The 18,861-nt window shown below is 43.7% G+C and overlaps 1 protein-coding gene across 3 annotated transcripts in view; it reads left to right on the top strand.

The window, feature by feature from the left end:
* The window catches only part of plxnb3 (plexin B3), an 82,290-nt gene that overhangs the window by 31,212 nt on the left and 32,217 nt on the right, over positions 1-18,861 (top strand). For all 3 annotated transcript variants that reach the window (XM_084366139.1, XM_084366137.1, XM_084366138.1), the window contains 2 exons: positions 17,209-17,628; positions 17,849-18,578. In XM_084366139.1, coding sequence (XP_084222265.1) covers positions 17,225-17,628; positions 17,849-18,578 — 1,134 coding nt within the window. In that variant the 5' untranslated portion in view covers positions 17,209-17,224. The remainder of the gene's footprint in view (positions 1-17,208; positions 17,629-17,848; positions 18,579-18,861) is intronic.

Below are 18,861 nucleotides of genomic sequence, written 5' to 3'. Positions count from 1 at the left end.
CTCCTCCCCCCCCCCCCCCTCCTCCTCCTCCTCCTCCTCCTCCTCCCCCACCTCCTCCTCCTCCTCCTCCTCCTCCTCCACCACCCCCTCCACCTCCTCCTCCTCTCTGTCTCCTTTTTAAAGCCTTGTTTTAATCTCTCACATGATGTTTTTGCTTTACGCCTGTGAAAGAGGCTCGATTTGTTTTAATAGAACTGCACCTCCTCCTCCTCCTCCTCCTCCCCCTCCCCGTTTCTCCTCGACTCAGCGTCTCCACCCTGATGCAGTGAAAAATTAAAAATCATCTCTTCTCCTCCTTCTTCTGTTTCCTCGGGTTTCAAAGCGCTGACGTGTCTTTGTCGTTGTCTCGGCGGATTATCTCGTGTCAGCGATGGCGTGCAGAGGTCGACTTCCTGCTCGACTCTCACTGGAAGGTTTCCGTCGTTCAGTCCAGTTGTTTTTGACTCGTCTTTGTGTTTGTTGTCATGACAACTGAATCAGAACCAAACATGTGATTTAATGGAGGGTCTCAGTGCAGCAGCAGTTATGAGTCCTGAATAGATAACATGATGATGTAGCTCCAGGTGGGTCTCTCAGGGTCAGCTGGTCTCAGGTGAGTCTCCAGCTTCATCCTTTAACTCCAGTCACTCTTTTAGGTAAGACAAGTTTATCAGCTCAGTTCCTCTGAACTATAAGCTGATGCAGGATGAGAAGACACTTATAACGATGTCATTTAAGAAGAGTCACGTACCAACAGTAATATTTTCGATCATAAATCTGAATGCTGCTCCTGAACCTAAAACCCAGACCAGAGGGCTGGACTCTTCAAACCGGAGCAGCACATCATACATACACCAGTCAGAGCTTCTGACACCTGCAGGAGGATTTTAAAATCAATTTTCTAACAGGAAGCCAGTGTTGGTATTAAATATAATTTACACCAACATTCTTATCTGAGCAAAGACTGACATAAACACCTGGTCCTCAGGGTTAATAGCCTCGGGGTCAGCTGCTCCCTGTGGACCCCCGCCAGCAGAGAGAGGAGGGTTCTGCTGGAAGACGTGTTGTATATACGATACAATATATGATGTTAAGACTGAGGTCGGTTAAATGTGTTATCTTCAGACTTCAGTCTCCTGAGTGGAGCTCCACTTTTCCGATCTGAATTCATTTTGTCCTCATGACGTGACTCATATTGATTATCATCGATCAATGAACCAATCAGCTGCAGAATCACATCCTGGACATCTAATCTGGTTATCACTGTTTAATACAGTGAGTTGTGTTTAATACAGTGAACTGTGTTTAATACAGTGAGTTGTGTTTAATACAGTGAACTGTGTTTAATACAGTGAGTTGTGTTTAATACAGTGAACTGTGTTTAATACAGTGAGTTGTGTTTAATACAGTGAGTTGTGTTTAATACAGTGAACTGTGTTTAATACAGTGAGTTGTGTTTGAGGTGCGTTAAGATGGGTGTCATCGTGGGGAACCTGTGAGTGGAGGTGGAGGTAAACCCCCACCTTGTGATCTCCTGCTGATCAGAACCACTTATACACTCTGTTAATTGGAGAGGAGGCTGCAGCTGTAATATCATCACATACTCACACTTGTGTGTGAGAGAGAGAGAGGGAGGGGGGGCAAGTGTGAGAGGTGATGGGCGTTAATGATATTGATGCTAATTCCATCACTCTCTCTCTGTGTGTGTGTGTGTGTGTGTGTGTGTGTGTGTGTGTGTGTTGTAGTGTTTGAGTATCAAAGTCTTGTAGTTATTAATATTTCATACTTGCAGTGATCAGTATTCAGTTTGTGGAGGTTTGGTTCAGATGCTGCTGTAGAGTCCTCCTGCAGTAAAATACAGTAGAGACACAGTGGAGACACAGTGGAGACACAGTAGAGACACAGTAGAAACACAGTGGAGACACAGTGGAGACACGTGTACGATGTACGAAATAAACATCAAGTTTATTCATGAAGCATCTCTGAAAACAATTTTAGAAACCTGGAGAGACAGACAGCTCATCTCTTCTGGATGTACACACTCGGACCTGGTTACAGATGGACTTGGTTACAGATGGACCTGGTTACAGATGGACTTGGTTACAGATGGACCTGGTTACAGATGGACTTGGTAACAGGTGGACCTGGTTACAGATGGACTTGGTTACAGATGGACCTGGTTACAGATGGACCTGGTTACAGATGGACTTGGTAACAGGTGGACCTGGTTACAGATGGACTTGGTTACAGATGGACCTGGTTACAGATGGACTTGGTTACAGATGGACTTGGTAACAGGTGAACCTGGTTACAGATGGACTTGGTTACAGATGGACCTGGTTACAGATGGACTTGGTTACAGATGGACCTGGTTACAGATGGACTTGGTAACAGGTGGACCTGGTTACAGATGGACTTGGTTACAGATGGACCTGGTTACAGATGGACTTGGTAACAGGTGGACCTGGTTACAGATGGACTTGGTTACAGATGGACCTGGTTACAGATGGACTTGGTTACAGATGGACCTGGTTACAGATGGACTTGGTTACAGATGGACCTGGTTACAGATGGACTTGGTAACAGGTGGACCTGGTTACATATGGACTTGGTTACAGATGGACTTGGTTACAGGTGGACCTGGTTACATATGGACCTGGTAACAGGTGAACTTGGTTACAGATGGACTTGGTTACAGGTGGACCTGGTTACAGATGGACTTGGTTGTAGATGGACTTGGTTGTAGACGGACAGTCCAGAGGTCCGTCTGTCTCAGTCTGTCCTGTTGTCTGAAGAACGTGTCCTCGTCAGCTCTCTGTTGAAATATATCAAATAAATACCAAAAGGTTTGCTGGTTCTAATTATTGTGATTTAAACTCAGCTCCCATTTGTTCAAAGTTCCTCTCTGGTTCCTGTCAGTAACTCTTTTTCCTCTCTGGGCTGTAAAACTCAGGCAGAACTTTCTGGTTGTCAGGTCCAGGTTCCAGCTCCTTCCTGAGAGCAGCAGCATGTCAGTGGTGGTCGGTGATGAGGGACATCAGACGGATGAGTCCCTCCTTCAGTTTCAGATATTTTGAGGCTGTGAAGTCGTTGTTTCCGTCCTGCAGCAGAACTGAGCCTCTGCTGTTAATCTGCTCTCATTCTCTCATTATTCTGATCTTGTGTTCAGGATTACATTCTTCTTCTGATCTGATCTGCTGTCAAACATCAGCTCTGTGTTTACATCTGCTGTCAATACAAACAGCATTTAATCCAGATTAGAGACGACAGGAATAGAAGCTCCGCAGCCCCGTCATCAATAACACCAACCATTCAGCTCGGATCAGAACACAGCGGCCCAGAATCACACCCAGTCCCACAGGCAGGCAGGCAGACAGACAGACAGAGATGCAGACAGACGGTTAGACAGACAGACAGACAGACAGGCAGACAGACAGGCAGACAGAGAGACAGGCAGACAGGTTGAGTCAAGCTAATTCTGATTCTGGTGTTGACATTCTGTCAAAGACGTCTCTGTTCTGTGTTCTACTGGAGTTAGCATGCTAACCAGCTAGCCCCGACCCGTCCTGTCTTCTGGTAACTGAACCCTGAGCTAATTAGCTAATGTAAGCTAATAAGGAGCAGCAGTCGTGTGACTCTGGTGATCTGCTGCCTCTTGTGGCAGGAGGAAGTGCTCCAAACACTTCTTATTCTTCGGTGGTGTCCAGAGCACCTGCACCTCTGACTCCGCCCACTGTTTCCATGGCAATCATGTTAATAACAGAGGAAGGCTGTTTGTGTTTCAACAGCTCATCTTGTCCCTGCAGCGACGAGCTGTGTCACCACGGCAACAAATTGACTTCCTGTGGGGAAGATGATGATGATGATGATGATGATGATGGTAAAGGTGTGTGTACAGTCAACGCTGTGACTCACTCATGCACAACGTCTTTTTGGGAAGTGACTTTTCTATTTTGTGACAACATTCATGATCCCGCTGGGATGTGTGTGTGCGTGTGTGCGCGTGTGTGTGTGTGTGAGATGGTTGTCACACACCCTCAATGATATCAAACCATCGTCTCTCCGAGCGACGAAAAATATTCATGAGCTCACCAGGGGAGTCTGTGTGTGTGTGTGTGTGTGTGTGTGTGTGTGTGTGTGTGTGTGTGAATCACAATAAAGCAGAACAGATGACAAAATAATCCTGAAGCAGAAAAAAGACAAAGAAGGAAAAAGGAACAAACAAACAGGAAGTACTGCGGTCTGCTGTGTTAGTGACCTCATGATGTCACCTGACAGAAACCTGATCAGGTGAACTGAAAGGTTTCTGCCCCTCTTTGACCACACTGAACCTAGTGCTGGTTCTGGGCTGGTGTTAGTGCTGGTTCAGTAGAATGTCGCCATCATGTCAGCGTTGAGTGTGTCATAGCGCTGTAGCCATGCTGGATTTTCTTGATTTGTTCTGGTTGCTCCCTCCGGTTTGTTCTGGACTTCAGCTGAAGACCACAATGTAAGGAGGCGGGCTGTGTCTCGGACCACTGCTGCCCCAATTTGTGGTCCATAGTGAAAATCTCTTGTTAATTCGCCTGTGGGTGGATAAGTCAGACTGCACGCTACACTAGCTCTGGGTTTAAACATGGTGGTCACAGCACCTGAACCGGTAGAACAGGTGTGAGGAAGCAGCAGGTACGGGTCTGACAGACGTGTTCTGTCTGTTTGACTTTGTTCATTATTAATTAATGAGTCCATTAGTTTCTCATCAGTTTGTTAATGAAATGAAGAAGAAAAAAAACAGAGACCACGCCCAGCTGCTGCACCCAGCACCAAGTCAGGGTTCTGATGACACCTGAGGTGTTGTCATGGTTACCTGGTGTGTGGAGGTCAGTCTGTGGCTGCCTTGCTCAGTGGCTCCTCAGCAGAGAGAAAGTAGGACAAACTGAGTGAAGAGAGATGGAGGGAGAGTCCCTGAGAGTGAAGAAGAGGAAATGAACAAAGAGGAGAAATTTAACTACACACACACACACACACACACACGCTCACACTCACACACTCACACACTCACACAGCTGTGTGTGTCGGATTCTGTCGTCTCTTTGAAGAGAGAGTGTGAGAGTCAGCAGCAAACCACAGAGATAATATGGGGGTGGAGGTGTGTGTGTGTGTGTGTGTGTGTGTGTGAGCCTGAGGTGAGGCAGCCTGTAATCATCAGCTTGATGTGTTGAAAGCAGCCTGTCCTTCATTTACATACAGAATGGGGGGGGGGGGGGGTGCAGTCACACCTGCAGCATCATTCCTGTTGCCATGGTTACCTGCAGGTTAGTACACCTGTAGATGTGACCCCAACTGACACCTGACAGCCAATCACAGAGCAGCTGAATGATCTCAGGTGACTGAAGAGGTTCCAGGTGTCCTTGTTAGGGTTCAGCTGGTCCTTGAGAAGATACCAGAGGTCCTTGGGGATGTTCCAGGCATCCTAAATCCATTCCAGACATTTTCAGGGTTAATGGAGGAGGTTCCAGGTGTCCTCAATTTGAGGAGGTTCTATTCAACCAAATGCTGGTTCAAGGGGTTTTGGAGGACATTCCAAAAGGTCTTGAAGATATTCCTTGTGTCCAAAATAGGGCTTCTGGGGTCCTTGGCGATGTTCCAAGGGTCCTTGAAGAGGTTTCAGTGGTCCTGCATGGAGTTCCTGAGGTCCTTGAGAATGTCCCAGGTCACTAAAGTTATCCTTGAAGAAGGGACAGAGGTCATTAAGGAGGTCCTTGAAGTTGTTCTCAGGGTCTGTAATGGACCAGGGTAACCGCTAACTGTTCACAGCTCAGTTAGCTGTGCGGCTAGTTTATTGTGAGTTTGGAACAATGCTAACACGTAGCTAATGCCATCTGTTTAATCAGCAGGTGACACAAACTAGTCTGCTCACACGCTGCTGCGCTACGTTCAAGAAGCTGCAGCTAACTGTCACAGACACACACACACACACACACACACTGAGCTATTTGCAGCGTGTTTAACACACTTGAATTATAAAATCATTCAAAATATTTTCCAGGATGTTCAGGCCCGACAGGAAGCTGCTGACGCTTCAGGCTACGTTACTGCTACTTAACATTACTGTCAGAGGAAGTATTGCATTGTGGGTTATGTAAGTGTTAGTTTCAAGCCCCGCCCCCTCCATGTCAGAAGAGTTTGTCGTTCAGCTCGTTGTCATGGCGCAGATGTTTGATCATTGTTCTGATACATTTGGTTTTCCCATAAAAGTGTGTGTGACATCATGATTGACAGCTGGGTGTGTGGGCGGGACCTCTGTAACCACTGACCACCTCAGATCAGAGATGTGTGGCAGGAAGACGAGACATCCGTCTGTCCAATAGAATCACAGCACAGACGAGTCATGTGACCTTTGTTTCCTGCAGACAGACACTGAGCTCCAACAATGGATGTTTGACCTTTGACCTCCACTGCTCTGTTCTCTGTTAATACACCAGCTGCTGCACACACACACACACACACACACACACACACACACCATACCAAAGAATGAATGGGTGTGGCTCGGCCTCCTCAGAGTCCTTTGAGTCTGACATAAAAACACATTTTATACTGAAGGCAGACAGACAGACAGACAGACAGACAGACAGACAGACAGCTGATCTGGATTCAGCAGATGAAACATGAATTTATTTTCTTCTTCCTCATTTTTTACTTTAACGCTCCGTCGCCTCCAGCTCTCTCTCTCTGTACCCCCCCTCCCCCCGTCCCTCCTCGTCCCTCCTCCCCCTCCTCCCCCTCTCAGAACCTCACTCTCTTTTTCCTTCTTTTAACTTTAAACTCTCATTTTACCTCCTGACAGACAAAAACGGTCTGTCTCTCTGTCTGTCTCACTCTCTGTGCTCTATGAATTATAGATGAACCCCTCTCTCTCTCTCTCTCTCTCTCTCTCGGTCAGGCTGAAGGAGGAAGCTATTACCATATAGACAGACAGGCAGACAGACAGGCAGACAGACAGACAAACTTTGTGTGTGACGATGTTCAGTATCGCCATGGAAATGTTGAAACATGAATGTGTTACACTTTGTGTGTGTGTCCTGAGGCCTCTCTGGGTGTTTCCCAGCATGCACTGGGCTGAGTGTTCGTTCTGAATCCACACAGCAGGAGGGAGTGAGGGTAGAGCGAGCATGAGTCCAACAGGAGAGACAGAGTTGAACAGTGTTTTGTGTGATTGCTGCCAGCGCCCCCTACAGGCACAACAAACATCATCATCCATGATTATTGACGATGAAGACTTTTCTCATCGAGCGTCACTGGACCCAGTTTATTAATTCATATGACATCAACATCAACATTGTCAACATCAACATCGTCAATATCAACATCGTCAACATAAACATCAACATCGTCAATATCAACATCAACATCGCCAATATCAACATCAACATAAACATCAACATTGTCAATATCAACATAAACATCAACATCAACACTGTCAATATCAACATCAACATCGTCAACATAAACATCAACATCAACCTCGTCAATATCAACTAGGGCATTAACAGAAAAGCCGATTTGTCAACGCGTCAACGTCAGTGGCGCAAGTCGACGACCCCTGAGAGTGGTCGACAAGTCGTGGGTTTTTTTGTCTCTCTCTGTGTGCGCTATATTTATATATAAATCTCCCTCTGCCTCTGATGCGCTTCCGGAGGTATCAGAGGCGTATTATTAGCAAACCGAACCAGTGTGAACGGATAAGCCAGCGGTGCGGAGCGAGGGTGTGCCGGTCTGATGGTGTCCACTGTGTGATAACTGAACAGGTCCAACACTCAACAAAATATAGAGAAATGTCCCACAAAGCAACGTTACAGGACAACACAACAGTAACGTAGTAACTGGTAGTGTTTTTGGCAACTTATGTAAGGAAAAAAATACCGCAGTTATATGTGGAGAAGTGTCTGTCCTCCTGTCGGTCCTCCTGTCTGTCCTACCGACTCTTTGTCACATTTCTGCCCGAAAAACAGCGTCTGTCCCCGGCAGAAAACTTCAACTCACCAAGTGTTTGACGCGGTGAAAAAAATCACAGCGACGGTCAGCCCTCCACCGAGACTTCAGTGAACTTTCCCCCAGAAAACAGCCTCCCTCCCCGCAAGTGACAGAGTCAGACAGCGTCCAGTTTACTGATGGTGATTATGTAATTATGTAATTTAGAGAGAGAAAAACGTAACTTTGTCACTTTCCAGGATGTTTGGTGGGTCAGGATCTCAATCACAACACATTATAACAGCATCATATGATTATAAACAGTCAGCAGGTACATGTTTGGATTAACAGGACGACACCGGGGAAACACCTTGAAAAAAACACACATCATCACCATGACGCTATTGTCACGCCTCTTTTGGAGCCGCGGCGCCGGCATTCTGTGTGAATTATTCTCTGGTTTGTCTTTTACGCTGGAGCTGCTCGGCTCTGTGTGAACAACCAATGGCGGAGAATTGGCAAACCGCCGCTGCAGCGATAATGCGGCGTCGCTGTGTAAAAAGGGCTATTGTTCCTCCGCTGTGTCAATGTGATGACGTCATCAAACGACTAGTCGACTCGACTTCGACTTTATTGACTGATAAGTCGACTTCAAAATATCTGAAGTCGTTAATGCCCTAATATCAACATCAACATCGTCAATATCAACATCAACATCATCAACATAAACAACATCGTCAACATCAACATCGTCAACATCATTGTCAACATAAACATCATCAACATAAACAACATCGTCAACATCATTGTCAACATAAACATCAACATCAACATCACTTCGTCAACATCATTGTCAATATAAACATCAACATAAACATCGTCAACATCAACATCGTCAACATCAACATAAACATCAACATCGTCAATGTCAACATCAACATCGTCAACATAAACATCAACTCCGTCAACATAAACATCAACATAAACATCAACATCGTCAATGTCAACATCAACATCGTCAACATAAACATCAACTCCGTCAACATCAACATAAACATTGTCAACATCAACATCATTAACATCAACATTGTCAACATCAACATAAACATCAACATCAACATCGTCAATATCAACATCGTCAACATAAACATCAACATCGTCAATATCAACATCAACATCGTCAACGTCAACATAAATATCAACATAAACATCAACATCGTCAACATCAGCAACATCAACATCAACATAAACAACATCGTCAATATCAACATCAATATTGTCAACATCAACACCGTCAACATCAACATCGTCAACATAAACATCAACATCGTCAGTATAAACATCAACATTGTCAATGTCAACATAAATATCAACGTAAACATCAACATCGACAACGTCAACATAAACATCAACAGCATCATCAACATCGTCATCGTCAACATAAACATCAACATCAACATCGTCAATATCAACATCGTCAACGTAAACATAAACATCAACATCGTCAATATATATCAACATCGTCAACATAAACATCAACATCATCAACATCAACATCCTCAATATCAACATCAACATGGTCAACGTCAACATCAACATCAACATGGTCAACAGCATCATCAACATCGTCATCGTCAACATAAACATCAACATCAACATCGTCAATATCAACATCGTCAACGTCAACATCAACATAAACATCAACATCGTCAACATCAACGTTGTCAATATCAACATCAACATCATCAACATCATCAACATAAACATCAACATCGTCAACATCAACATAAGCATCAACATTGTCAATGTCAACATTAACATCGTCAACATCAACATAAACATCATCAACATAAACATCAACATCGTCAACATCAACATAAGCATCAACATTGTCAATGTCAACATAAACATCGTCAACATAAACATCAACATAAACATCAACATCGTCAACATCAACATAAGCATCAACATTGTCAATGTCAACATTAACATCGTCAACATAAACATCAACATAAACATTAACATCGTCAACATCAACATAAACATCATCAACATAAACATCGACTCCGTCAACATAAACATCAACATCGTCAATATCAACATCAACATCGTCAACATAAACATCGACATCGTCAATATCAACATCAACATCAACATCGTCAACATAAACATCAACATCGTCAATATCAACATCAACATCATCAACATAAACATCAACATCGTCAACATCAACGTTGACAATATCAACATCAGCATCAACTCAACATCGTCAACATCATCAGCATTGTCAACATTAACATCAACATAAACATCATCAACATCAGCATTAATCAACATAAACATCGTCAACATAAACATCAACATAAACATCGTCAACATAAACATCAACATAAACATCATCAACATCAGCATTTATCAACATAAACATCGTCAACATAAACATCAACATCGTCAATATCAACATCAACATCAACATCGTCAATATCAACATCAACATCAACATCGTCAATATCAACATCAACATCGTCAACATAAGCATCAACATAGTCAATATACAGTCATGGAAAAAATTATTAGACCACCCTTGTTTTCTTCAATTTCTTGTTCATTTTAATGCCTGGTACCACTAAAGGTATATTACCTGAAGAATACAATGAACTGGACAAAAAATGCAGCTGATTACATAATACTTTATGTCCTATTTGACATGCTTAAGCTGAATTGTATTCCCAGGGTATATAAGAGGCCATTTCATGTCATAAGCAGCACTGCACATGGCAAGGCCTGGAGTGGTTTCCTGCTTACATTCAAGCCGTAGCACAACTCAGAAGTTGTCAGCTCTCACATAATGCCTAAAACAAAAGAATTATGTGAAGCCACAAAGGCAGCCATCTTGGCACTGCTGGAAAGTGGCATGAGTGAGAGACAGGTAGCCAAAAAACTGAAGATCTTCAAGACAGCCGTTCATTACACCAAGAAGAAACAAGCCGAACATGGTACTACCAAAATGCTAGCTGGTCGAGGCAGGCAACGTCTTTCTACCCCACGAGATGACCGTGCACTCATCCGTTCCTGTGTCAGGAATCGTCGTCAGACCTCCAGGGACCTTAAAAATGAGTGGGCACTGTCGAGAAATGTGACTTGTTCGGCAAGGACAGTTCGAAACCGACTTCTTGGAGCTGGTCTGAAGTCACACAGGGCACGGAAGAAGCCCTTCATCAACGAAAGGCAGCGGAAGACCCGGTTACTCTTTGCTAGGGATCACAAGGATTGGACTGTCAATTAATGGGCTAAGGTTCTCTTCAGTGATGAATCCAATTTTGAGTTGATGCCCACTCCAGCCAACTTACTGGTTAGGAGGAGGCCTGGAGAAGCCTACAAACCAGACTGTCTTGCCCCTACAGTAAAACATGGGGGTGGATCAGTGATGATCTGGGGTTGTTTCAGTATGGGTGGAACAGGGCAAATGCAATTGTGTGAAGGGCGAATGAACCAGGTCATGTACAGGGCTACTCTTGAAAACAGTCTTCTTCCATCAGCTGGAAAACTCTTTCCTGCCTCGAATGACTGGATTTTCCAACAAGACGATGCCCCTTGCCACACGGCAAGGTCAGTTAAAGCCTGGATGGAGAACCAGAACATTCAAACCATGCCTTGGCCTGCTCAATCACCAGATCTAAATCCAATGGAAAACCTGTGGAAAATCATCAAACTCAAAATGGAGAACCACAAGCCCAAAAACAAAGCAAATTTGTTTGAATTTCCGCAACAGGAATGGGCTGCTGTGACAGCAGAACAATGTCAGAAGCTGGTGGAGAGCATGCCAAGACGCATGGCTGCAGTCATCAAAAACAATGGTTATGCAATCAAGTACTAACTCCTGTGTGTATCATGTGACTAAAAGAGACAGAAAAGAAAACATGGAATGCCTAAAAGCACTGTTTTTGGCAGTACAGTGCCATAGCTATTGATGTAAGAACTTAAGTGATTTTGGTTATTATCAAGAAAACCATGGAAAATGGCTAGATATCAGCTCTTCAATTAAACTCTTATGAGCTATTTTTGTTGTTATCATTATATTTGTCCAAACAAATGTACCTTTAGTGGTACCAGGCATTAAAATGAACAAGAAATTGAAGAAAACAAGGGTGGTCTAATAATTTTTTCCATGACTGTACATCAACATCGTCAACATAAACATCAACATCGTCAACATCAACATCGTCAATATAAACATCAACATCGTCAACATCAACATAGATATCAACATAAATATCAACATCGACAACGTCAATATAAACATCAACATCATCATCAACATCGTCATCGTCAACATAAACATCAACGTCAACATCATCAATATATACATCAACATCAACATCGTCAACATAAAGTTCAACATCGTCAATATCAACATCAACATCGTCAATATCAACATCAACATCGTCAATATCAACATCAACATCGTCAACATAAACATCAACATCGTTAATATACATCAACATCGTCAGTATAAACAACATCGTCAACGTCAACATAAATATCAACATAAACATCAACATCGTCAACATAAACATCAACATCAACAGCATCATCAACATCGTCATCGTCAACATAAACATCAACATCAATATCGTCAATATCAACATCGTCAACGTAAACATAAACATCAACATCGTCAATATATATCAACATCGTCAACATAAACATCAACATCGTCAACATCAACATCAACATCGTCAATATCAACATCAACATGGTCAACAGCATCATCAACATCGTCAATGTAAACATAAACATCAACATCGTCAATATATATCAACATTGTCAGCATAAACCAACATCGTCAACATCAACATCGTCAATATCAACATCGTCAACGTCAACATCAACATCAACATGGTCAACATCATCAACATAAACATCAACATCGTCAACATCAACATAAGCATCAACATTGTCAATGTCAACATTAACATCGTCAACATCAACATAAACATCATCAACATAAACATCAACATTGTCAACATCAACATAAACATCATCAACATAAACATCAACATCGTCAACATAAACATCAACATCGTTAATATACATCAACATAGTCAGTATAAACATCAACATCGTCAACGTCAACATAAATATCAACATCAACATCGACAACGTCAACATAAACATCAACAGCATCATCAACATCGTCATCGTCAACATAAACATCAACATCGTCAATATCAACATCGTCAACGTAAACATAAACATCAACATCGTCAATATATATCAACATCGTCAACATAAACATCAACATCGTCAACATCAACATCAACATCGTCAATATCAACATCAACATGGTCAACAGCATCATCAACATCGTCAACGTAAACATAAACATCAACATCGTCAATATATATCAACATTGTCAACATAAACATCAACATCGTCAACGTCAACATCAACATCAACATGGTCAACATCATCAACATAAACATGAACATCGTCAACATCAACATAAGCATCAACATTGTCAATGTCAACATCAACATCGTCAACATCAACATAAACATCATCAACATAAACATCAACATCGTCAACATAAACATCATCAACATAAACATCAACATCGTCAACATCAACATAAGCATCAACATTGTCAATGTCAACATTAACATTGTCAACATAAACATCATCAACATAAACATTAACATCGTCAACATCAACATAAACATCATCAACATAAACATCAACTCCGTCAACATCAACATAAACATCAACATCGTAAATATAAACATCAACATCGTCAATATCAACATCAACATCGTCAACATAAACATCAACATCGTCAACATCAACGTTGTCAATATCAACATCAGCATCAACTCAACATCGTCAACATCATCAGCATTGTCAACATTAACATCAACATAAACATCACCAACATCAGCAGTAATCAACATAAATATCGTCAACATAAACATCAACATAAACAACAACATCAGCATTTATCAACATAAACATCGTCAACATAAACATCAACATCAACATCGTCAACATAAACATCAACATCGTCAATATACATCAACATCAACATCGTCAACATCAACATAAACATCAATATCAACATCGTCAACATAAACATCAACATCGTCAACATCAACATAAGCATCAACATTGTCAATGTCAACATTAACATCGTCAACATAAACATCATCAACATAAACATCAACTCCGTCAACATCAACATAAACATCAACATCGTCAATATCAACATCAACATCATCAACATAAACATCAACACCGTCAACATCAACGTTGTCAATATCAGCATCAGCATCAACTCAACATCGTCAACATCATCAACATTGTCTACATTAACATCAACATAAACATCATCAACATCAGCATTAATCAACATAAACATCAACATAAACATCATCAACATCAGCATTTATCAACATAAACATCGTCAACATAAACATCAACATAAACATCATCAACATCAGCATTTATCAACATAAACATCGTCAACATAAACATCAACATAAACAACATCAACATCAGCATTTATCAACATAAACATTGTCGACATAAACATAAACATCAACATAAACATCATCAACATAAACATCGTCAACATAAACATCATCAACAAACATCGTCAACATAAACATCATCAAGATAAACATCAACATAAACATTGTCAACATAAACATCAACATTGTCAACATAAACATCGTCAACATAAACATCAACATTGTCAACATAAACATCAACATAAACATTGTCAACCTAAACCTAAACATCGACAACACTAAGATCTTTGAAATGTGTTTGTTTTGCTGAGGTGGGTCGTGACAGTCCAGGGGTCCGTTTCACAAAGCAGGTTTAGTGAAAACTCTGAGTCTGTTAACCCTGAAATGAGGGAAACTCTGAGTTTTCCGTTTCACAAAGGGAGGTAACTCAAACCAGAGAAAGAGGGGTAACTCCAGCCTGTTTCACAGAGAGAGGTAACTTAAGCTCTCGGTCAGTTACCATGGTAACATACTCTATGAACCTAACCTGGTCGGGACCAGGTTTTTCTCAACAAACCTCGAGTTTCTCTCTGTCTCCGCCCTCTTTCAGCCACACACGGTATTTGATTTCCTCATTCATTCAGTCAGCAGGCGAGTTTTGGCGTAATATATTTCTGCCGTCTGTTTTTTGAGAAAATCATTGCAAAATCAGTCAGTAGGCAACATTAGAAGTTACATTAGGTGGCGACTATTTTCACTACCATGGCATGTCCTTTTGATAATGATCCCGTGGATGAAGGTGCAGCATTACTGCGCAGAGAATTAAATATTCGTCGGGAGATGATTATCAGACCGCGCATAGATGTTCTTGCATTTCCAGACAATTATCTTTTTGAGCGGTACCGTTTCACGTCACAGTCCATCATTTACATACACAACCTAATCCGTCCTTATTTCCAACATTACCAACCGAAGTCATGCTCTCACATCCCAGCAGATATTGTGTGTTGCGCTGCGTTTTTTTTTTTTTTTTTGAATAGGGAGTTTTTTTTTATACAACGTCGGAGATGCAGAGCACCTGAGCAAGGCAACTGTATGCAGAGCGGTCAGAAAAGTGTGCCTCGCCCTGAAACGCCCAGTGGGGTGAAAAACATAGCCCTCCTCTTCCCTGTTGCCATGGTGACTCGTCGACTCGGGGCTCCATTGATGTTGTCTTTTTATACTTGTGGCGCACGCGCTTAACTCCAGGTGAAACTACTCCGAGTTGATCAAACTAACTCAAATCAGCTGTTCTGGAACCGAAAACTCAGAGTTTCCTATCTCAGAGTAGATCAACTCAGAGTTCAAGGTTAGACTCAGAGTTTGTTGAACCTGCTTTGTGAAACGGACCCCTGGTGGTCAGTTTGCCACAGTAACATCACAACTGAGGTCAGATGGTCAACAGACCTTGATGTTTGGACTCGCTGGACCTGGACATGAGAACAGGTCAGTTGGTTTCTGTCTGATGTCTTCAGGTGAACTCAGAGGAGACTCATCACCTGGAGACATGAAACAGATCTCAGAATCAGTCCTCGCTACATGTGATGACCTCGTTCGAACCTGTCAGCAGGCGTTTGTAGTAAACTGGTAAGACTGAGCGACTGGTCCCAGAGCGAAACCTGAGGCGCTGTGTGTGTTCAGGGCTGAACAGGAGACAGACATGCTGACAGATTAACAGTCTGGTGTAACTGGATTATTAGAGTGCGAGTGTGAAGTGTGTCCTGAGGGGGCGCCAGAGAAAACATCATGAACATCTGAAGGTTCATCCTCTGGAGACCCGAGTGTGAAAGAAATCAGTTTGACACTGGTTTAGAAATCCAGTCAGTCTCCTCTCCGACATGAACCAACCCACCAGAGGTTTAACTCATTTCACTGTGTTGCCATGGATACGGGTGTGTTACCATGGCGACGCTACTACAGGCAACTACAGTTTGACCAGCAGATGAGAAGTGTGAAGCAGCAAAATATTTTATTAATAACTTCATAGAGGAAGAGGAGCTCAGGTGGACGACCAGCGACATCCTCAGAGATGTATCAACTCGACAGCCAATCACAGCTCCTGAACAGCCTAATTAGGGCTGACTTAAAAGGAAACTTATTGATATGACGGACACGTTTCGCTGTTATCTGATATTTTATAGGCTACAGACACAGTGTCTCTTTGACCTGTGAATCATCAAACTGGACTGATGTGAGAACAGTAACTTTCGCGCTGTGTCTTCAGACAGAGACACTCGACTGAGTGTTGAGCTGTCTCTGCTCTCCTGAGTAGTCCAGTTCTGGTCTGAGAGTCGGAGTGTGGCCTGAAGCTGCAGCTGGATCAGACCAGGACTGCATGTGGACCTGACCTGGTTCCTGCTGGGAGCTCTGGTGCCAGACACTAGTCGACATTTGACCGATACTGACTGAAGAAGCTTGAATGTGCGATGTGTAATATTTAATATTCCCATTTTACTGACTTCAGCTGTCTGTTACTGCTTAGTTGAGGTTGATGGAGGATGATATGTGCCGAATCTGTAACACGGTGGAGTGGTTCTGGTTCAGGAGGTGGAGCGGCTCTGGTTCAGGAGCTGGAGCGGCTCATTCACCTCCACCTGGAGGAAGAAAACTGAACCTACATTGTAGTTTGCTGAGTGAATTAAAGTGATGGAAACACTGATGATGTTTTAATGTCTCTCTCTCTCTCTCTCTCTCTCTCTCTCTCTCTCTCTCTCTCTCTCACCTGTGGCAGGTAAAGAGGAGCTGCCATGTTGGCCTCCTCATCACTCCTCTTCCTCCTCCCCTTCCTCCTCCCCCCTCCCTCTCACCCAGCTGGTGTCATCGTGACCTCTGACCCCTCTGTGCGATGGGTGGAGCTCAATGGTGTCCCCCTCTCTCACCTGGTGCTGGACCCAGGGGCGGGACGTCTTTATGTGGGCGGGGTCGACCACCTCTACCAGCTGACCTCTGACCTGGAGGTGATGTCACACGTGAGGACCGGCCCTCACCTGGACTCCCCAGACTGCCTCCCCCCGATCGTCCCCCAGGACTGCCCCTCTGCCACGCCCACTCACAACCACAACAAACTGCTGCTGATGGAGGCGGGACAGGGGGCGGAGCCAGGGAGTCTGATCATCTGTGGTTCGCTCTACCAAGGCATCTGTGACAAGAGGTACTGATGGTCACCGGCCAATCAGCTGCTCTTAGAATGAAGCTAACGAACATGTTAGCTTGTTTAAATCAACACGCTGTTTCATTTAGCTCTAAATGAAATCACGTTAGCCTGTTAGCATCATGTTAGCCTGATAGTGGTAGCTTGAGAGTGTTAGCCTGGTGGCATCATGTTAGCCTGTTAGCAATCCTGTCAGCATTCTTCTTCTCTGCTCCTGCAGGAGTCTGACCAACATCTCTCAGCTCATCTATCAGACCTCCAACCCCGTCGACACTCAGTACGTTGCCGCCAATGACCCTCGAGTCTCCACCGTCGCCCTGGTGATTACCACAGAGAACAAACAGGAGGGGGGTGGGGCTGGTGGTATCATGCGTTTGATGCTGGTTGGACGAGGCTACACCAGTAAAGGTCCTGGTGACATCCCACCAATCACGACGCGGCGTCTGTTCCCGGTGGTCCCGCCTCGCCGGGCATTCTCTCAGGAGGAGGAGCTGGGGAAACTGGTTGTAGGAAGTTACTCCGAGTACAACAACCACTTTGTGAAGGCCGTTGCCCACGGCAACCACGTTTACTTCCTGTTCTCTCGGCGGGACATGTGGCACAAGAAGGAGTACCGGACTTACGCCTCCCGGCTCTGCGTCTCCGACCGCAGCTTCTACTCTTACGTGGAGGTGCCGCTGATGTGCGGCAGATACAACCTGGCTCAGGCGGCGTGGTTAGGTAACCACTCAGGTGAACCCGCCCTCTTCGTCATCATGGCAGCGGGACAAGCATCGACGCCTGTGGCCACCGGTCGCTCAGCGCTGTGTGTTTATGGGATGGCAAAGCTCGACGCCATGTTGCTGAGAGCACAGGAAGTGTGTTACACGGAGGGAGGACGAGGCAGCGGCGGACAGGAAGAGGCCTACATAGAATATGCGGTGTCATCAAAATGTCTGAAGCTACCAAAGGTAAACACACGACACGTTGCGAGTCCTGATCACATCGATCGATCGCTGCACTCAGTCACCAGCCAAGTGAACATCTGATGACATCACAGGCTACATATGATGACATCACAGTTTAGTGGCTGGTTTGGTAAGAACCTGTCAATGGTCACATCTGTCTCACTGCTGACCTTAATGCTGTGTGTGTGTGTGTGTGTGTGTGTGTGGATTAGAGCAGTTATCTCAGCAGCTGGATTTATCATCTGACAGCTGTCACTCAAACACACAGCTGGTCAGACTGACCTGA

The sequence above is a fragment of the Pagrus pagrus genome, assembly GCF_965226575.1.
Source record: "Pagrus pagrus genome assembly, chromosome: 11".
Taxonomy (NCBI): Eukaryota; Metazoa; Chordata; class Actinopteri; order Spariformes; family Sparidae; genus Pagrus; species Pagrus pagrus.
Note: the sequence above shows the minus strand (reverse complement) of the source record. Positions and strands in the feature narration are given on the sequence as shown.